The 21,522-nt window shown below is 49.1% G+C and overlaps 1 protein-coding gene across 9 annotated transcripts in view; it reads left to right on the top strand.

The window, feature by feature from the left end:
- Nucleotides 1–21,522, top strand: part of ELAVL4 (ELAV like RNA binding protein 4) — a 143,862-nt gene that overhangs the window by 112,527 nt on the left and 9,813 nt on the right. For all 9 annotated transcript variants that reach the window (XM_044003973.1, XM_044003969.1, XM_044003967.1 and 6 more), the window contains one exon: nt 5,784–5,887. In XM_044003973.1, coding sequence (XP_043859908.1) covers nt 5,784–5,887 — 104 coding nt within the window. The remainder of the gene's footprint in view (nt 1–5,783; nt 5,888–21,522) is intronic.

Genomic DNA, 21,522 nt, shown 5'->3' with positions numbered 1-21,522 from the left:
TGAGGCTCGGAGAGATTAAGTGAATCAATGAGGTGTCCCACATCTAGTACATGCGTGGAGCCCCCCCCCCCCCAGGAGCCCCGGCCTCCTGATGCCTACGTGTCCTGCCGTTACTAGCCCTCACCCTAGTAGGCTGATCACCACCCGAGCCTGTTTCCTCTTCTGCAAAATGGAGATGATAATAACCCTTACTTCATAGGGTGGTGGTGAGAGGAAAATGAGATAAATATTGCAAACCTTCAGGTGCAGTATAAATGTTATCGATTACTGTTTTCAGGACTGTGTGGTGGAGGTGGTCCGGGAGGGCGTGGAGGATTTAAGTGAGCTCGGAGAGCACTTTAGCAAAAAGGACGGCATGAATGTGAGCACTCTGCCCTTCCTGAGGGCTCTCCTCCATCACATAGCACCGCCCATGGAATATGCTCCTCTTGGGAGCGCTGGTGTTGTTTAGCAGCGGGGGATTCTGGAGGCCAGGGACCCCGGACCATTCTCCCTTTCCCCTGGTACTGTCACAATATGGCAATTTCTGAGCCAAAGGGAACCCTGAGGCCATTTATTCCAGCCCATGCAAAATCCCTCTGGGCCTCTCCTTCTTTCCTAACTGAATCAATCAATCAGTCAGCCAGTCAACAAGCATTTATTAAGCTCCTGCTTTATCCTTGGAGTCGGGTCAGTGCCAGAGATGCCAGGAGAAAGCCAACACTGCTCCTGCCCTCAAGGAGTTTCCTTTCTAAAGGAGGAGACAACATTTCATTGTAGGTGGGGAAGAGCTAGGGAGGACCTAGGAAAGGATGTGTGGATGGACCATGGACTATGTGATGTGGAAAGGGCTTTAAATGTCTAACAGCTGGAGCCCAGGAAGATCTACCAGGATATAAGGGGGGCAGGGGAGGGGAGGGGGAAAGGGAGAGGAGGCAGAATCAGAGGTGGGGAGTCATTAATTTCAGCCTCAGTTTCCTCATCTGTAAAATGAATGAATGATGAGAATGAAAATATCACCTACTTCTTTATCTCTGGGTTGTTTGGGTGATCAATTGAGACAATACACATAAAGTGCTTTGTCAATCTTAAGACCCTGTATCAGTGGAGGGAGGGGGGAAAGAGGAAGGGAGGAGGAAGAGGACAGAGAGAAGCAGGAAAGCAGCATTTGACTAAGAACTTTATAAATATTGCTTCATTTGATCCTCAAAATAACTGTATTATATTAATCTCATTTTACAGTTGAAGAAACTGAGGAAAACACAGGTTAAGTGATTTGCTCAGGGTAACACTGTTAGTACGTGTCTGCGACTGATCTGAACTCAGGTCTTCCTGACTCTAGGACCAGCACTCTAGCCACTGTATCACTTAGCAGCCTCATTGTTAGTTACTATTATTATTAATTGTTAGTTCATCATCGTTGTTGTCATCCCCTCCTCCCCCCAATCATCAGCATCTTTTTCCCCTCTGGTGATCTTTCGTGTCTCTTTGGGTAAGTTTATCAGTGTTTTGCCGGCTCAGCTGGGGCTGCCTGGGCCCAAGCTGGCAGCGGGCTGATCATTCACACCCATGTTGATCAGGTGTTTGCTGCTGGGGGATTCTCACTGCCCGGAGGTGCAGCATTTCAGTCTGAGCCTGGAATTCTAACATCACCAAAAGTCCTGACCACACTTGGATGTTTTCATCCGCAGCAGGTACCCATCTGGCCTGGCCCCAGGAGCTTGGCAGATAGGGAAAAACTCCGGGGCATCTGTGGAAGGAGAAAAGAGCAAGGCGGCAGGATGGCCCTGCAAAAAGACTGGCTTAGTGTGCCCGCTCACACCTTGGTTTTCTGTGCGACCCAGCCCATCTCTATGAGCCCCACTGGTGCTCCCTATGCCCCCTCAGACCCAGTTTAAAGCACTCTCTGCCATGCAAAGCTCCTTTTCCAGTCTTCTCACACACTCTGCAGTCTGTCCACACTGGTCTGCTTACCATTCCTAGCATACCGCACTCCGTTTCCCACCACCAGGCCTTTGCATTCATTGCCTGTCCTCTGTGCCGGGATGGCTGTCCCTCCCATCCCTCCTTCAATACTTGGCTTCAGTCCCACCTCCTGTCGGCCTTCCTGGCCCATTCAGCTGCTGGGGCCTTAGCTCTGGAGTCCATCTACTCTGGGTGTGTCCTTTTCATACCTGGCTGTTGTCTCATTAGACTGTGAATTCCCTGGGGGCAGGGGCTGCTTCTGCTTTGGCAGCTGGCACATAGTAGGTGCTTTGTAAATACCTTTCTGTTGTCAATTGAATATGTCTCTGTAGTAGTAGATCACTTGCTATGAAGCAAGAAGGAAGATGAATGAATGATAAAAGATCCTTTTCATCTGGCTCTGAAATGTAGACGAGCATGTGTTCGAGCACATGCTCATCATACTCCAGACTAAGCAATAGGATGTCCCAGCACAGGCCTTCTCAGGTTACCCCGAGCATCCGGGTTACTCTGGAGACTAAGTGGATCAAGTGCCTTCTCTTGGTGAGTCCAGGGATTTGCAGAAGCCACATCCATCCCTGCCCTTTGAAGAAGTGGAAATGCTTTCTCCCTGGGGCTTTGGAAAAAATGTTAAGCTTCAGCTCCGTCATGGTTCTGAGAGCTTTGGTGGGAAATTCTGGTGATAGGGGCAGAAGCCCATTCATTCACCAGTCAGATGGGCCCAGAGGTGGATTTTCCTTTTGTTTCCCATGTGTTCCCTCCCTCACTCCTTCTGTCTCTGTTTCTCTCTGTGTGACTCTTTATGTCTGTCTTTCTGTCTGTCTCTCGTATGTCAAATAAACTGGGTTTTTCCTTCAGTAAACAGTCTGCCATCAGCTTGCTTGTTGATGTTGTGTTGGGGCCATTGGTGAGTACTTGTCCATATGCCTCTGTTTGATGGCAGGTGACACAGCCTTCTCTTGGTGTTTGCTCATGTGACTATGACTTCTTAACTTCAGGGCAGCCCAGTGGTCTTCATGGACAGGGCAGGCCAATCAAGCATATAGTAACTACCAATCACCAGGCATCCCTGCCTGAGAACCCAAAGGGAGGATCCCAAGGAGTTTAGATGGGGGGCAGGTGGGCCACCTTCTAATTTCCTTGCCCCTAAAGGTCTTTCACTTGTGTAGCCTTTCCAACTATTTAGGGGGGTCCGATGGTCCCCACCGAAGAGCGTATGCATGATTGACCTACAAGAACCTGAAAAGTGAGGCCTATTTTTAATTCCCATGGATGTCTGCTAATTTTAGATAGTCTCCTGTCTTCCCCAGAAACACACACCAATCCCCTTGTTAGGAATTCTCCTCCATAAATTCTCACTGGGGGCCACTTGTCAGGAGGGAACAAATTGTCACTTCTTTCAGGTGTTAAAGGTAAGTCAGAAAAAAACTTCAGGAAGAGGCAGTTGTATTGTCTTGGGTATTAATAAAGCACTTTGGGAACCTTAGAGCACTATAGAAATGTTAGTCATTATTGTGGCCTGGCTTTCCATCCTCTTTGTCTCTCTGTCTCTGTGTCTCTATCTGTCTCTGTTTCTCTCTCTCTCTCTCTCTCTCTCTCTCTCTCTCTCTCTCTCTCTCTCTCTCTCTCTCTCTCTCTCTTTCTCCCTCTCCCCTTTCTCTTTTTCCCTCCTTCTCTCCCTTCCTCTTCCCCCTTTCTCTCCCCCTCTCCTCTTTCTCTCTCCTCTCTCCTATCCCCTGTTTCCTTCCTCCTCCTTGTTCTCTCTCTGTGAATGGGGCCACCTTTCTGAGGTCGATACATTGGGTGAATGTGACCTACTGAGAAGCCTGTGCTTCAGGGGAGCTCAATGGAAGTAAAGGATAATAACCTGGATGCCATTTAAAATAGCGACACGTTGTGTCTGGAACTGTCTGTAAGCACTTAGTCACTGAAAGGAAGCATGGGTTTAAATAGAATAGACGATAAAAAGTGTTTTGGTACACGATTCTCTTTTTTTAAATGGCTTCTGTTGTCTTCAAGGTAAAGTTAAATGAGAAAATTGCAGGATATAAGTGGATTTAATTAGATTGATGTAATCTGGCTGCATAAAGCCCAGACAAAATGAGAAGAAACTGAAGTTTTAAAACCAAAGACATTCAGACCTTGCTCTTGTACTTTTCAAAATGGAGCTAGAGAGGGCTTTTGAAATGAGCGAGAAATGTGTAATTGACAAGGGCATAGAGCTCCCTACTCTATGATGACATAGAGTGGGTGGTAGGTGGTGGGAGGGCTTGGTTGCCACATGGTTGTGGATGATCCTCTGCCACATGTTCTCTCCAGGCCCCCCCTTTATTCTAATGAAAGATACGATTGTACTCCACCATGTTCTTTCAGAGAAAGTGAGGAGAGGGTGGAGAAGGGAGCAGGGGGCAAGTTCTATTGATAGAGGTATACATATGTATCGATCTCTCCATGATATATGAGTGTGATATATGAAATATATAAATCCGTATACATATACATATATGCATGTCCACACATGTGTGTGGGGTGGGCTGGGTGGGGTGTAAACATTGCAGGGAAATTGGATTGACTCTTATGGGACTTGGTTTCTTCTTGAATGTATGGACAGGTATCTTCAGCATATTTTTAATTCGATTTTTTAAAATTTCATAATACAAACCCAGTTGTTTCCTAGGGTGCCCTCCCACTACCAATATCAACACAGACATTTACCAGCAAAACAGAAGCTGCTGAGCCGATTTGGACTGCTAAAATGGGCTCTCATCAAGAAGCAGTAGCAGGCTGTTTGGTCTCCCATCAGCATCACTGGCGGTGCTCAGAAGGAAGTTTTATATAACCCTTCTTTCCTTCTTTCATTTCCCTCATGGCGGCCCTGCCTGACGCCCACAGCGCCTGGCCACTCGGGTGCGTTCCTGTAGCTGTCCCAGAGCTGTGCTTCTGAAAGGGAGGGAATGTCAAAGGCATAAAGTTTCCGAATGCTATTTTTAGCTGATGACACATGGCGGAGAGAGCTGATGGACTATTTATAAGCATTAGCATGGATGCGAGCACATTATCAGGTCTGGAGCGGTTGCCCGTTTTGTTGGTGGTGCTGGCGGTTTTTCTTAATCAGGAGCCCTGCCATCTATGTCTCCCTCTCCTTTCTTTGTAGACATGTTGCCCCCCTCCCCCCGCCCGCCCCCTCCTCCATACAGAGCAGCTGAACCCTTGCTTACAAACGTCTTTCACTTTGCCCCTGTACTACACTCTCACTGGGTGACTCTGGTGGAAAAGCTATTTTGGGGGTCTGGGAATGAGATTTTCTTTTGGGTGAGTGGCAGGGCTGAGGATATGTAACAGCTGCTTCAAATTCTAGCATCATGTGTTCTATAAGCAGTAACCTTATTGACTCCTTTACATTGGAAAGGGCACTGATTCTAGAGTCAGTGGGCCTGGGTTCAGCTCCCACCTTTGACAATTAAGATGCTTTGTAACACTGGACAAGTGATATCCCCTCTCTGGGTCCTAGTATCCTCAGCTATAATAGAAAAGGATGGCATTTCCATCCCATAAACTGTGATCTTTTGATAGCGAATAGGCTATGAACCTATGTAGCCCCCTAAGACCAACACACGGTGGTACCTTGCATCTTGTATGTGGAAGGGAGTGACATCTGGTCTCTTAGCTCACTGTTGTGCCGTGACTCACTCACACTTTTGTGCCTTGGGTCAAAGGCATCATGGAGGGATTTTGGGGAAACCTCTATGTTGGGAGTCATGTGTGTCCATGGTAGTGGTCTGCAGTACTGGGTGTGCTAAAGATTCTAAGTCCTCTTTTATCTCTTTATGTTTCAACAGGACAGAGTTTAGGGTACGGATTTGTTAACTATATTGATCCAAAGGATGCAGAGAAAGCCATTAACACTTTAAATGGACTCCGGCTCCAGACAAAAACCATCAAGGTAAGGTAAAGCTCCAGCTGTCCTTCTGTCCATCTGCCTGCCTGCTTTCCAGGCCCAGAGAGAATGAGGGCTGACTCCCCCTACCCCGCCCTGCCACCACTGGACGCACTTGGGTGGTGTCTCCTCTCCAAAACCAAGGCAGGTCCCTTGGCAGCTGGAAGAGCCTTGTCCTCCTCACCCCCACCCCCACTCCTCTCACCCCCAGCCCAACTGCAGCTTTTTCAGATGTTTATTTATAGACAAAAACATTAGCAAGAATTTCAAGCATTAGCAGGAATAGGCATGTTAAAAACAACAACAACAACACAACCACCAACAGTCAGAGGTAAAGGAAAGTTTTCCAGGGGGTTAAAACAATTAGCAAACAGCCAAGGGAGGGGTGTTGGCCAGTGGTGGTATGGTAAGTTCAGGCTGCCTTGGGCTGAATGCTGGGAGATCTTGACTCCCCAAGTTTTCCTCTGACTCTGCTTTGTGTTGACTCCCCAAGTTTTCCTCTGACCCTGCTTTGTGTTCACTTGGTGGGTCTCTGAGTGAGAATGAGGAGGAGTAAGGAACCCTTCTCTCTCTGATGCCCATCTCTGGCCTCTAGTATGCGGGGTCCCATACTGGGTCTCCTGGGTTCTCTCATTTAGAAGTGGACATCTGACAAAGTTCGGGACGAAAGGAGAAACCCCTCCTGTGTTGGGAGCGTACAGGTACATGCTCTTGCTTTCTGAGAGCAGGAAGTGGAAACTTTGAGTAGAGTGGGCTCAGTCATCCCAGCTGATAGAGGGAATCCTTTCTGAAGACTGAGAGCCCAGCACAGAGGGACAGGGAGGGGAAGATGATAATCTGGGGCGGGGATCTCCTTTCGGCCTCTGGCACAGACAGGGCATGTTTGGGAGGGATTCTTCCCGCTCTTTGGGAAGCAGTTTTACTTTTCAAGCTGAGTTTAGCTCAGACTTCTTTTAAAAGGTGTTTGCCTCGCCCAAGCACATAGTGACAGGTCGGGGAGGCCCATCAAATTCTGGATGGCAGGAGGAATGCCAGCTCTGGGTTTTAAAAAAATCAAATCGCCAAGGAAGAGACATGGGCGGATTAGCAAGAATTGACTCATTGCTTGGTGTGGCTGTTGTGGGGAGGGGCCGCTCCTCCCAGCTCAGCAAGGCTGGCCGGTCCAGTTGGTCACCACGTGGTGGTCAGTTAGTCCTTCTTCTGGGCACTCCCTGACTTGGAGCTTCCCCACCCCCGCATCTCTCTTCCCCGTGTTTTCATCCAATCCCTGCCTCCATACTGTCCAATGCCGTGACACAGGCCTCCAGACTATTCCGGGAAAGGAGGCTCCATGTCTCAGCTACCCTGTGCCTGGACTGATCTCCCTCCTCCTCTCTGGCTTCCTTGAAGTCCCAATCGAAAACCCGCCTTCTGCAGGAAACCTTAGTGCCTTCCCTCTCTAATTAATTTCCTGTTTATTATACCTTGCTTGTACATATTTGTTTGCTTGCTATCTCCCTCTTTAGATTGTAAGCTCTTTGAGGGCAGGGACTGTCTTTTGCCTTTCTTTTTATCACTCAAAACTCAGTGAGCCTGGCAGTGGTTAGTGACAGACAATAGCAGTAGTTTTCTTCAGCCCCAGCCAGCAGACCCCTTGCCCCTAAGCCCCATTTTACAGATGAAGAAGCTGAGGCCTAGAGAAGTTAGTGACTTGCCCAAGGTCACACAGCCACTCTGGGTATCAAGCTTACAGACACTAATGTCTCTTCCAGTGCTTCATTTGAAGATTCCATCAAATCTCAGCTCCTCAGACATCAGAGCTGGGAAGGACCTTAGGATCATTTTACAGAAGGGGAAATGGGGGCCCAGGGAAGTGATCTGCTTCTTGTGGCACAAAGAATGTATGGATCTCTATAAAAAAAATAGGCTGAGTTCCTTGTCTGGGATGCTTCACGTCTGGTTGCTTAAAAAGTGTGTGTGTGTGTGTGTGTGCATGTGTACCCATGTGCACACACATGCAGTGAGGTTAGGGGACTTTTCCTTTCATCTTTAGGCACATCTTACTCTTCCTGGGCCTCAAAATGAAAGGGGTAGATATCTATATCTATCTTCCCATGTCCCCTGAAGCCCTTTGACATGGGGGGGGGAGGCCTCTTTTTTGTTACAGTCATTAGGACTCAAACATGGGTTTTTCTAACACCAAACAAAGCTGGCTCTCTGTCCACTAGGCAGTGCTGCCCCAGTGGTTGTAGTTATGTAATGGGAGGGGGTCTTCAAGACCTTCCCGCCTACCCCACCCCGTTCTTCCTCCCCCAGCCCCCAAGTTACGATGCCTCACCTCTAAAACTCAATTTGTGCCACAAAATTAGCCTGGTGAGGATTTCAGAATTTATATTCACCAGGGTCTTAGTTGGGGAATTTGCTTTAAATAATCATTCCTGATTTGAATTTTAAGAACAAATTAGATTATTTTAGAATTCTGTTCTAGAGCAGAGTTTTATTCCCTGACATAGACAGGCGCCGCACCCCCTCACAGAGAAGTCGCATTAATTCCCCACACACGCACAAGGATTAACAGGGCACGTGTCCATGGGTGGGTGGCTGTGTACACACACATACACGCACACACCCGTACCCATTGTCAAGAAAAGGATCTGTAAGGTATTTCTGAGCAGTGTAGTCCAGGTTGGGGCTCAGTAGAGCTCAGGTGACCTGTGGGGCAAGATGGGGGGGCAGTTATGAGCCTAATTATGCACCCTTAAGCCCCCCGCCCCCCATTTTCCCCAGGTGAACGACCTATATGACCTACGAGGTACCTTCCAGGTCGAAAGGCAGCGCCCTGTTATCCCAGACATTGGCCTCCTCTTTCCCTCTTCCTTTTATATGGCTAGTGAGTGCAACCAGTAGCCTGTTGGACCTGTAGTCAGGAAGAGTCGAGTTCAAATCCTGCCTCAGACACTTTACTAGCTGTGTGCACTATTTACCGATTGTTTGGGTTCCTGGTTGTGCTGTTGTAGAAGCCTTTGGGAATATGGGCCCAAGGCTTGCTCTGGCTTTCTGTGTACTGGAGTTTTGATGGATCTTCTGTGAGGGGGCGAGGGCAGTGACAGGCTCTGGGAAAGCCTTTCTAAGTGTTCGTGTGTGTCCGGCCTTAAGGCTGAGTTGGGCCATCAACTGGTGGGAAAAGAAGTATTTCTTAAGAGCCAATCACATGCCTCCTGGGGGCAGACAGTTATGGAGGTGGCTTAGTTCTTAGGCTCACGAGAGCCGACTTTCTGTAGCATTTTCTTGATCACTTTTCAGTGTCTCCTTTGGGTATCCAAGAGGTTGTGAGGAGTAAATACTCTATTGGCATATGGAAGCCCAGGTGGAGGCATGAGGTTGGCACATTGATGGGAGAGTAGAGACACTTGGGTTGGCTAAAATACCCTTAGTTAAAGGGGGGGTAAAAGGTCAAGTCAGCCAGAATTTATTAATTTGCTTCTTGTATTTCATGCATTGTGCTAAGTGCTGGAGATAGAAATACAAGGGAAAAGAAAAGAAAAAAATCCCTGACCTCAAGGAACTTGCATTCTGGGGAGTTGAGAGTGTTAGAGATGATAGATAGGAAACAAACTGTAAAGTCCCGTCTGTGCAGCAGGTCACTGCTGTCTGAGACTCTGTCAGGATCTCTGCCCTCTTGGAGTTTACAGTCAAATAGGAAAAGATGGTGCACACTCTGATGCATAGCAGCGTGTAGGCATAAGGAGAGGTGTGATGGCTTAGCCAATAGCAAGCTGTCTTCAGACCCAGAAAGACCTGGGTTCAAGCCCAGTCTCTGCCATATACTGACTCTGTGTTGCTGGACAGGTCATCCAAGCTCCCAGGGAAACAAGCACCTCCCTAAACGAGTCTGTCGATTGCAGTTATTGCTTCCTTTTGTGCAGCAGCTTGGATCCATGGCACTTCCTCAGCACCCTTATTGCCCCTCCCCACTGATTGGAGGACTGGAAGACTGAGCAAAACCCTCCTCCCACAGAGGGCTCCAGATTTCCAGCCGTCTCTTCATTTCCCAGCAGCGGTTCTGCTCGGTTTTGACTCCTCCGGCGTGCCAGGTCGCCTCTGCAGCTGCTCTCCCACCCCTCTTTCAGCTTCCTTTTATGCTTTGTCTTCCTCTATTAGATTGTAAGCTCCTGGAGGGCAGGCACTGCCTTCCTTTTCCTTATTTGTATTCCTGGAACTTATCACACAGGTACTTACTAAATACTTATCGATTATTGATTAAAAAGGGGCAGGAGGCTGAGCAGGCACTGACTGCTCCATTAGAAAGAAGTTCTGTGAGGGCAGGATTCCCTTTTTTTGCTTATATTTATCTCTCCAGTGCTTGGCAAAGGGCCTGACACATCGTAACTGACTAGACTTTTTTTTCCCTTAAGACTAGTCAGCCCAAGTGTGTTCACTGCCCCATTAGTGGACTGGACCTGGAGTAAGGAGGTCTGAGTTCAAAGCCCATCCCATTCACTCAGCTGTGCCCTCTCAGCAGAGTCATGGAACATCTCACAGCCTAAGTTTCGTCTGCTGAAAATGGGGAGATGATGATATTTTCAGTGCCACATTGTGAGTAAAAGTGCTATGTAAATGTGGGTTATTATGACCACTGTGTGGGCCAGATGGAAATTGCCTTTGAGTTGGGTATTAGGGAGTGAACAGAAACCCCACAGAAAGAGGTAGAACCTGCTCAGAGGTACCCAGGTGGGGCTGGAGCATAGATTGGTAAGAGGACAATAGGCTAACATAGGAATGGAAGCAAGGGATGGGTCATACTGCATGACATAGAAAGAATTTAGATGGTGTTTACTTGGGTAGTGCAGTAGTTAGAGCTGCAGACTTGCAGGCTGGAAGGTGGGTGTATGTTTGACTTTTCCTCAGACACTAGTTGTGTGACCCACTTAACCTCAGTTTCAGTTTCCCAGTCTGTCCAGTGAAGATCCTACTAGCCTACTTCATAGGGTTGGAAAAAACACAGGAACCAGGGGGTAGAATGTGTATAAGTTTTTAAATCTCCCACTATTGTTGCTGTTTTCGTTATTTAGCAGACAATAGGGAGCTGTTGAAGGGTTTTGAGGAGGGGAGTGACACAGGCAGGTATGTGTAAAGAAGGTTAAGTCTGGCAGCCTGTGAAGGATGATTTGGAGGTCAGAAAAAGGGCAGGCATCAGAAGGCCTGCTATTAAACTCTCACAGAGGGTTAGGCAGGTGACAGGGAGGCCTTGGATTCAGGTGATGGGAAAAGAGAGGAGGAGCTGAAGGTGACAGCAGCAGTGAGAGACTGGACCATGGCATGATCCTTGTCTCCCTTACACGGAGGGGTTTGGATAAAGGGTAGTTTTTGGAGGAGACAGAGGGCATTTGCGGGTACCAGGGAGCCATTGGAAAGGAGGAAGGGGCCCTGGAGGCTCTGGACCCCAGGCAAAGAGGCCTTCCTGGAGGGAGAGATCTGGGAGTCATCTCTGTGACCACCTCTGTGGAGAGAAGAGGGCTGAGGACAGATCCTGAACAGATGCCTGTATTAGGAGCTCAGGAAGAGACTCAGGGAACAGGGGAGAAGCAGCCAGAGAGGTAAGAGAGGAACAAGAAAACTGGCTTGTCTAGGCTGGAGAAAGAGAGGGCTAGTGGGCAGTGTCCATGTTGTGAGATCTAAGAAAAGGCTGTTAGGTTTGCTCCTCTGTGACCTTCCCCTCAAAATGGCAGGTGGGGGGGTGACAGAAAGGAAAACCCAGCCAGCAGATGGTAAGAAGTTTGGGGGGACATGGGCAGTGTTGTGATGGAGGCATTGGGCATAGGCATTTTCCCCTAAGAAATTTAACAGTGAAGGGGAGGAGACAGGAGGGACCACATAGTTGGATGAAGTAGATATGCCAAGGGAAGAGTTATTTTGGGGACTGGGGAGACCTCGGCATGTTTGTAGGCTGCTTGGAGAAGGAGTAGGATATGCATGGGTGTGTATGTGGGGGGAAGCTCCAGGGTGCAGGCTGAGGGAGAAGGAGGGGCAGGAATACCCTCCCGCTAGGGCCAGGGTGGGGAAGAGTGGGTGGGTGCTAAGCAATGCTTAAGAGTTGGTAGGAGCGGAGCCCAGAGCCAGGAAGCTTGATACAGACGGCCTTAGTCTCCTGAGTACGGTGAGAGGAGATATCAGGTGGGGGATGGGGGTTAGAGGGAACAAGATTGGCCATAACAGATGCTCTGAGAAGTGTGAGAGGGGGATGATAAGAAAAGTGTTTGGGAGCTGAGAATCATTCACCTTGGTGTTCAGAGGACAGATCTAGGAACAGAGGGACAAGAGTTAAAAGCAGATTTCAGCACGATTTTAAAGTCAGCTTTGCTGACAGCCTGAGCTGGTCCAAAGCAGAACATGCTATTCTGGGATGTACTGGGGGTCTCCAACAAGAAAATGGATGGATGCTTTACATTACTAAGGGAACTCATGTCTGGATGCTGGTTGGCTTAGGTAACTTCTTAAGTCCTGCCAACTCAGGCATCAGTGAATATAGAACCCATGCGATGTCCCTTCTGTGGCTGGTTACCTCCCCAACTTGACCTTGTCAGCTGGGTCTGAAGGGTAGCTATCCCAGGTTCAAGGTACTCTTGGATCTGCACTCCTAGAACTAGAGGTCATGAGCCCCCACCAACATGTTTGCCTTTAATAGTCGGCCAAAGGACACAATTAGATCAGAGGAAAGACATTTACTGAAATGGCTAAGGACAATGGGGGCAAAACATTTCCCCGTTAAACTGGGAGTATACCCTCTCCCACAGCTACATATAGCATCAGAACTTTCTGAGTTCAGATCTGGCCTCAGATACTTACTAGATGTGTGACCCTGGGCAAGTCATTTCACCCAGCTTGCCTTGGTTTCCTTATATGTAAAACGAGCTGAAGAAGGAAATGGCAAACCAGTCTAGGGTCTTTGCCAAGAAAACTCCAAATGGGAGCCCAGAGAGTCAGACACAACTGAAGAATGACCAAATGACATTAGAATGTAAGCCCCTTGAGAGAAGGGACCTTCTCCTTTTGTTTGAAAGCCCAGAGCTCATAGTGTTCATCCCATGGTAAACAATTACTGTATCCATCTGTGAAGAAGGGCACTAACAGCTGGGACGATCAGGATGAGCCTCCTACAAAGAGAGCCTAAGCTGAGAGTTAATGGGACCTAGGTATCCTCTCAGAGGCAGAGGGGAGGAGGGAGTGCATCTTGAGCTGGGGCAGGGTGGGGGGCGGCTGTGAAAATTCTCTTCTCTGGCCAAGGCTGGGGGAATGAGGTATGGGCTCCAGGGGAAGCTGGGCTTGGAAGATGGGTGCCCAAAGAGTCCCAGAAAGGGCTTGACAAGGCCAAGGGCAGCACCCACCAAATCTGGGGCTGCTCACTGGGCTTTCCCACTCTTCCCCACTCATCTCCCATGGCCTCGCTTGTTATGATGTGCACAAAGCTTTGCCTGGGGGAGATCCAAGAGGCAGGCCCTGTCCTCCGGCAGCTCACAGTCCAGTTATGCAGTAAGGCAGAAGCACAGATGACAGAAATGTTTATCTGATCAATGCAGTGATAAAGAGAGAATCCAGGGGCCTGTCTCCTACCAGAGAAGTGGTGGGCTACAGAAGCAGAGTAAGACACTCATTTTTAAAAGTGTGCATTTATCGGGAGGGCTTTCTATTTGCTCTTGAAAACTGTTCATTTGAGGGAGTGCAGTGGGAGGGAAAGAGAATAAATGCTTGTGTAAATGAATAATTTTTTTAATTATGCTAATCATAATCATAAACTGCATTTACGTTGGTCATTGAAGTTTGAAAAGGCCTTTAGATGGATAACTCTGCATTTGATTTGCACACCCTTGTCCAGGAGTTGTGGGTATCAGAACATCCATTCTAAAGATGAGGAAACAGAAGACCAGAGAGGTTTAGCAACTTGCCCATGGTCACACATCTAGCCCAGGCCTTTCTAATTCTAAGTTGAAGATTCCTTCAGTTCCAGCTCCTGCGTGGGGTCAGGGAGAGGGAGGGGGTGCCTGCCCATATAATCCCTGCTGGAGAAAGACCAAGATAAAGATGGTAGAGTCAGGGGCAGCTAGGTGGCACAGTGGATAAAGCACTAGCCCTGGACTCAGGAGGACCTGAGTTCAAATCCAGCCCCAGACACTTGACACTTACTAGCTGTGTGACCCTGGGCAAGTCACTTAACCCTCATTGCCCTGAAAAAAAAAGATGGTAGAATCCCTGCCCTGGAGCTTCCAGTCTAATAGGGGAAGAAGACATTCACATGCATTTTAGGGTGCTTTAGGGTTTAAATGTAGGTGGCAATACAGCACAATGGAAAGGGTTCTGCATTTGGAGTCAGAAGACCTGGGTTCAGAATCTATCCCTGCTCCTTGGACATGTCCCATAACCCTTAACTAACTTGGGCCTCAGTTTCCTCTCCTGGGAAATGACCGTGCTTGTTGAGGTCTCTTCCAGCTCTGAACCTAGTTAAATAGTGCATTCTCTGGCCCTGTGATGTAGGTCAAGGAATCTGGGTGTCACAGTGGATAGAGTGCTGGGATTGGAGTCAGAAACCTGTGTTCAAATCCTATCCCAGACACTTAATAGCTGTGTGACCCCAGCCAAGTGACTCGGCCTCTGCCTGCCTCATTTTCTTCATCTGTAAAATGGCAATGATAACACCACCTGTGCCCTTGGTCGTTGTGAGGACGAAGGAAGATTATAATGATAAGGTGATCAGCACAGTGCCTGCCACATAGTGACCCTGATATAAGTGTTAGCTGTTATCATTATGAGGTGGTATTTGTGAAGTGCTTTTCAACCGTGCTTGCTGTTGGTGTCATTTAGAAGGTGATGGAGTGCTTAGGAGAAACCCGGGAGAGTCCCAGATGGATGGATGACTTGGGGTGGGGGGAAGTATTTGGAGGGAGGCGGGGTTGGCAGTGAGTAGTAACACTGGACCTAGGCCTTAAAGGAGAAGAATTTAATAAACAGACAGAAAACCCATTCCAGACATGGAGGATGGGGCGTACAAAGGTTTGGAGGCCGGAGAAAAGAGGATGAAAACAAGGACAGGCTAGGCCTCTCCTCAGCTGGCCCATGGAGTGTGTGGGGGAAGGCCATGAAGTGAAGCTGGGACGGGAAGGCTGGGCCTAAGGGTGGGTCTGGGGAGTGATTTGCACAGAAGTAAGAGGCGTCATGGGTAGAGAAGCTGGAGTTGGAAGTCCAGAAGAGCTGGCTTCAGATCCTGGCCCAGGCACTAATTAGCTGGTACTGTGGAAGGCTGCCCTCAGGGAGATCCCCATCTCTGGGAGAAGGAGGTGTGTGCCTATGCCTGACACTCAGTGCAATCAGGCACAATGTCAAGGCTGTGGTGATGAAGTGCTGCTGAGTGGACCAGAAGCAGGGAGTTCTGGGGCTCACTGCCTGTAGGAGGCGAGGCTCAGAGCAGCTGTTTACAAAACCTTCAAGGCTCAGCCTGGGGATTATTGCTGTGTGTCATTGTAGCCATTTTAAAGGTCATTCCTGTATACCTTGACTGTTCTGCTTTAGCTCAGCCCTTCTTGGGAGAGGGATGCCAATGGAGTCCTAGCATGGGGAGGCAAGCAAAGTTTTGTAATAAGTGGCAGAAGAACAATTAACTGCCTAAGTGCAAGCCTGTGGGAGAAAGAGGATAAGCTACCTTGGTGGCAGTCTGTGGAGGAAAGATGTAGCTGGCTCCGATTAGCCAAGGCTCCCTGGGATTCACCAGTGGTGCTTGGCTCCTACAAAAGCAGATGTGACCTTAGGTTGAGGGCGGTGCAAGAGAGAAATGGACTGATCTGTGCACTTGTGTTATGGTTGAGCCTTCCTTCTCAGAGAGGATCAATAAGATCACAAGGGGATGCCTACTTGACTTGGGAGTGAATTGGGTTTAAGTGAGGCAGAGCTGCACAAAGTCATCAGCCTCCCTCTCTCCTCCAGAGTCATTGGAGTCCAGTGGCAAGACAGGAGTCAAGAGAACTGGTGATGGCGCAGGATGCAGTGGGTGACCTTGGTCTTTTTAAATCAAGGTCTTTCCCAAGTCTCAGTTTGTCTGAGGCAATGACCATTCAATGCCTAAGGGCTAGGTAAGAATCAAGACAAAAGTTTGTTTACCTAGTTTACTGTCACAAAAAGCGCCCATCTGGGAGGAGAAAACTACTGCACAATTGTTAGGAGTTGTGCAGTAGTGAGTTGCTCATCAGTGAAGGTGTCCCAGTAGAGGCTGAACAATCCTTGTCCTGGGGGCTGTATAAAACAGACTGGAAAGAGCCATGAACTTGAGGTCAGAAAGATCCCAGCTCTGACATTGAGCAGACAAGCCCCTTCTCTCTGGGCCTCACTTCTTGTTCTCTGTCAAGCTTTGAGGGTGGAATTGAAAGATCTCTAAGCTTTATCGTAGCTCTGACAGGTGATGAACTTTCCACTCGGACTTGGCACTAAGAACACAGAGCTCCAACAAGCCTCTGCCCCTCAAGGAGTGGACATTCTGCTTGAAGAACATAATGGGTACATTGATATGCAAGTGGAAGAGCATCGATGAGCTTTCCAAAAGGCCTCTCCTAAGAGGCAGCTCCTGATCGGAGCCTGGAGGGATCCTAGGACAGGGACACTTTAAAGCTCCCTGCCAGCTGGGGAGGGGGGAAACCCATCTCCAGCCAGGGCTGCAGGCCGTTCCCTGGAACCGTTCGCCAGGCACGCTTTCCCCTCTACAGTTGCAGCCGATGTATTCCAGAGATGAGAGGGGCCCTGGGAGGCTTCCAGGGCTCTGTTCAGAGGACATCTGTCTTTATTCTTCTTCCTGAGAGTTTCAAAGTCATTTTCCCAAAACTGCTGCCCTTCTGTTTGATGATCACCTTCCTATAAAAACCCAAACAAACTACTCCCCCCAAAAAGCTGGGGTCCATTATAAGATGAGAGGAGTCAGATAAACTCAGTTCTGCAGGCGAGGGCTGGCACCTACAGGATAGCTAGGTGTCATAATAAATGGATTCAGAGTCAGGAAGACCCGAGTTCAAATGTGGCCTCGGATATTTACTAGCTGTGTGACTCTTGGTAAATCACTTCACCTTTGTCTGTTTCCTCATGTGTAAAATGGGGATCATAATTAGCACCTTGCTCTCGGGTTGTTGTGAGGATCATATGGGATAATGTTTGTAAAACTTTTTGCAGACCTTAAAGCACCACATAACCTCATCGCAGACATTTATTGAGTAATGACAATAATGAGAGCAGTTAACATTTATGTGGTGCTTACTGTATGCCAGGCACTCTCCTTTGATCCTCACAACAAACCTGGGATGTAGGGGCTATTAGTCCCCCATTTTGCAGTTGAGAAACCTAGTAAATAGGGAAGTGCCCAGGGTCACACAGCCAGAAAGTGTCTGAGGCCGGATATGAACTCAGGCAGTCTCGCCTCCAGGTCTGGTGCCGGCCATAGTAGTACCCACCATGTGCCCGGCACTGTGCCTGGGAGCCAAGAATACAAAGACAGAAGTGAGACCGCCTCTGCCCTCAAGGGGCATATACTCTGTCAGTGGACACAGCCGGCAAACAGCAGCTATAGAATAAATGTAATGAGTCCAGAGTTCCGGCCTTTATGCCAACTTCCAGCTGGTTGCTAGGATTGGAAGAATAGCCTCTCCTCCCAAAGCAGTAGATTTCCCAAGAATCCCAACATAGGAGGCCTTCAGGCAGAGGCTGGATGCCCACTTGAGCATGTTGTTGATATGGGCATTCTGCCTTGGGCCCAGAGGTGGACCAGATGTCCACTGAGCCCCCTTTCCATTCCAGGACTCTGAGGGTGCACCACACTCCTTTGGACTGTGTTCAAGGGAGCCCCCGATTTACAAGCCGGTTGTATCATGAATGTCCATTTGTGGTCAGTCAGTCACTCCACAAGCCTGTGCCAGGCATTGGGGATACACAGGAATGTTTCTGTTGGTTGTTGGAGACCCCGGCCCCCTTTTCTCATGTTAGGAATGAGAATTCAGTTTCTGGGCTAATCCTAATAAGCCAGGCACTGCTAGCAGCATGGAGAGGCAAAGTTACAGAAAGGCAAGTTTTGGTTCCCAGTGAGGAGAAGCTTCTCCATCCTTGGAGCCATTTAAAAGTGGAGTGAGTGGGATCAGGAGGGAGCAAGCTCCCCATGGAGGGAAGTCTTCCAAAAGAAGCTCAAAGACTCCTTATCAGGAACACTGTGGTTTGGATCCGATGCCTCTGTGCCTGCAGCTTGGAGGGTCTGACTTTCAAATTTAGACAAATGAAGCCAGACTAGCCTGTGTGCCATTTCCTGTCTGTGTTTGTCCCATCTCCCACCTCCTTGTCTTTGCACATGCTGTCCCTCATACCTGGTATGCCCTCCCTCTTCACTTCAACTTTTTGGAACCCATAGCTCCCTTCCAGGCTCAGCTCAAGTGCCACCTTCTTCAAGAGACTCTTCTTGGGTGCGTCAGTTGGCTAAGATCCCCTGCTCTCTTTGAATCTATTTTGTATGTATCCTATTCACTTGCCTGTGAACATGTAGTCCCCCTCTCTAGAATGCAGACTTCTTGAGGGCAGGACTCATCTTTTTATCCCCAATGGCTGGTACACAGTGAGTGCTTAATAAATATCCATTAATTGATTGACTAGGCACCTCTGAGGTTGCATCCCTCTCTTTGGCTCACCTTTCTTTCACTGTACGCCTGTGTGCCCCAGTACCTGCACATGGTTCCCTGTCTCCCATCCTCTGGCTGAGGAGTGTTAATGGGGCTCATACCTGACTTTGTGAGAACCGAGATGCTCTGGGGAATCAAGCTCTAAATGGTAAAAGCACCTCCATCCTCCCCATGGTTGTCCCCTCCCCCGAACATGTTGGAGGCAGGCAGATGGACAAAGGGACCAGACTCCCAAAAGGTGGCCTGTGCCAGGCTGTCATCTTCCCTGTGCTTGTAACCAGATGGTAGGAAGACAGGCCCAGTCAGGGGTGGAGGCAGCCTCGGAGATGCCCTCTGCCCCCTATGGTAGGAGGAAAGCCTTCCCCTTCAGTTAGACCATCCCACAGCAGAAAGGCTGGGCTGCCTCTAAAGGTAATGAGCTCTCTGTCACTTATTAAGCAGGTGCTGGATTCCCATTTTTCAAGGATATTGTTGAGGAGATGGGTTTTACTGTTTCCCTTTTGTCTCTGTCCCCAGCACCTGACATTACTTAGTACAGTGCTAGGCACATAGTAGGTGCTTAGTAATCAGTACTTGTTCCTCCCCCCCCAGCAGAGTGCCTGACACATAGTAGGTGCTTCATAATATTTGTTTGTTCCTTTTCCCTTCCCTGTCTAGCACAGTGCCTGATGCATAGTAGGTGCTTAATAATCAATACTTGTTCCCTTCTGCCCCCATCCCCAGCACAGTGACAGCCTGTAGTAGAGGCTTAATAACAAATGTTTTTTCCTCATCCCCTCCTTGTACAGTGCCTGGCACCTAGCTGAGGTGTTTAGGAAATGTTTGTTGATAGACCAAGTGATTGACTGGATTCTAGGAGTCCAGCCTTTTCATTGTACAGATTTTCTCTGAGCTCTGCTGCCTGAGCCTAACCTTCCATGGCAGGGAGCGAGAAGGGGGCTCACCAAGGAAATGAGCTGTCCCTTTTTGGCCCTTGGATGCGAGACCGACTGGCAAATGTTTGAGGGATTGGGATTTACGTGCCCCTCCTTCATAGGCACCACTGAGGGTTAGCCCCAGCATCTTGTTGGATCCTCGGTGATTTCTCTGGGGTTCTGGAATGTCTCTGAGCCTGCAAAGATGGACCTTTTAGGTTCTGCTCCTCAAGGGTTCTTTCTTCGCTTCCTTTATGCCATGGGCGCCTTGGTAGACTCGGGAGGGCCAGCTTCTACCGGCCAGCAGCCCAGGGCAGAAGACCTCCTGCCTGTGTGTTTTCTCGTTGCCCAGTGCAGTGATGGCAGAGCTGAGAGCCCACAGAGGTGCTCTGGCCCCCTGTGAATTTAAAGCCCCAATGCCAAATGCTGCAGACCACCACCTCTGCCTCCATCAGCAGGAGCTAACATTAGTCACTCTCGCCCCATCTCTGTCTGTTGAGTCAACATCTATTTTTAGGGAAGATCAGAGAAAGAGAGCCATCATTTGTGTCATAGGGAGGGACTTGGGGCACAGTGGTCGGGTCCGGAGGGAGAGGGGTGCCCTGGACAGACACACACACACACACACACACACACACACACACACACACGCCTGCCAGACCCAAACTCTCTCCCAAATGTACCGACCTCGATGATCCTCATGCTTACATGCGTGTGTACTCACAGCCATGTACATGGGTGCACATGTGTGTACCAATCAGGCATTCGTCATCTAGGTTAAATAAGAGGGCTTGCGGGAGAGCTCGGGGTGTCCAAGCCTCTGTCCAGGCCGCTGTCCAGCAGCAGCAGCAGCAGTGGCGGCTGCAGAAGCAGGCAGGCTGTGGAGCTGGCCAGCTCTATTTTGAGCTGTGGCCGCCCTAGAAATAACGAGCTGGAGAAACTGGCTGTAAAGCATCCTCGCCAACACTGGGTGTTGTTTGTCTTTGGAATTTCAAAAAATAAAAAATAAAAATAAATTTTAAAAAATCTAAAATTAATGACTACTGAAATGTGCTTTGCTTATGTGTGTGCTACAGATTTGGCTCCTTGCAGATGGAATTTCAGATCTGTTTACACGTCTCTGTTAGCATTTTGGAAGAAAACAGTTCACAGAGATCCAGGGAGATAATTTTTCTGAAATCGCACCTCCTCTTCGGTGCACCAGTGGGCTCTCACTCCCCCCCAGGGCCTCGTCTGGCTTGTGGAGGCCTGGCCTCCTTGGGGGTCACTCTGGGGGTGGCTGCGCTGACCACTTCAGTACAGATGTGCGCAGAGGCAGGGAGAATGGGGTGGCCTCGGCCCCCTGAGCCCTATCAGCCAGGGCTCGGAAGAAAAGGGGATGGAGCTGGCCAGGAAATTGATATCTTCCATGCATTTGTAGGGGAAGGTGGCGAGGGGGACCTAGGAGTCAGATTCTGTGTATGACATTGCAGAGGACGGGGGTGGGGGTGGGGGCTTTTACCTGCTGATTCATGCTTCAAAGAACCCTGGCCCTGGGCTTTCTTAGCTCTCATGAAGACCCCAGAAGGGGAGTATTTAAGCTGGCACTCAGGGCCAGGTCAGTGGAGGCCAGGCAGGCTGAGGGTGGCTGGGCAGAGGGTACCATAGCCAGAAGGTAGACTCACTCTCTCCTCTTCCTCCCCCCTCTTCCTCCTCCTCCACCTCCTCCCTTCTCTCTCTCCTTTTTCTCCTTTCCTCCCTCATCTTCCTCTCTCCTCTTGTCTTTTTCCCTCTTCCTCCTCCTCTCCCTCCTACTTCCTCTTCTTCCCCCCTCCTCCTCGTCTTTCTCCCCTCCCCTATTCTTCCTCCTTTTCCTTTCCTCCTCCTCCTCACCCCTCCTCTTTACCCCCACCTCTCTTCCTCCTCTTTCCCCTGTCTTTTTATCCTCCTTTCCCTCCAATCTTCCTCCCCCTCTTCCTCTCCTCTTCCTTCTACCTCTTCTTCTTTCCCCCTTTGTCTTTCTCCCCCCTCCCCTATTTTTCCTTTTCCTTTCCTCCTACTGATCCCTCCTCTTCACCCC

The sequence above is a fragment of the Dromiciops gliroides genome, chromosome 4, assembly GCF_019393635.1.
Source record: "Dromiciops gliroides isolate mDroGli1 chromosome 4, mDroGli1.pri, whole genome shotgun sequence".
NCBI classification, from domain to species: domain Eukaryota; kingdom Metazoa; phylum Chordata; class Mammalia; order Microbiotheria; family Microbiotheriidae; genus Dromiciops; species Dromiciops gliroides.
This window is presented reverse-complemented; position numbering and strand designations above follow the sequence as displayed.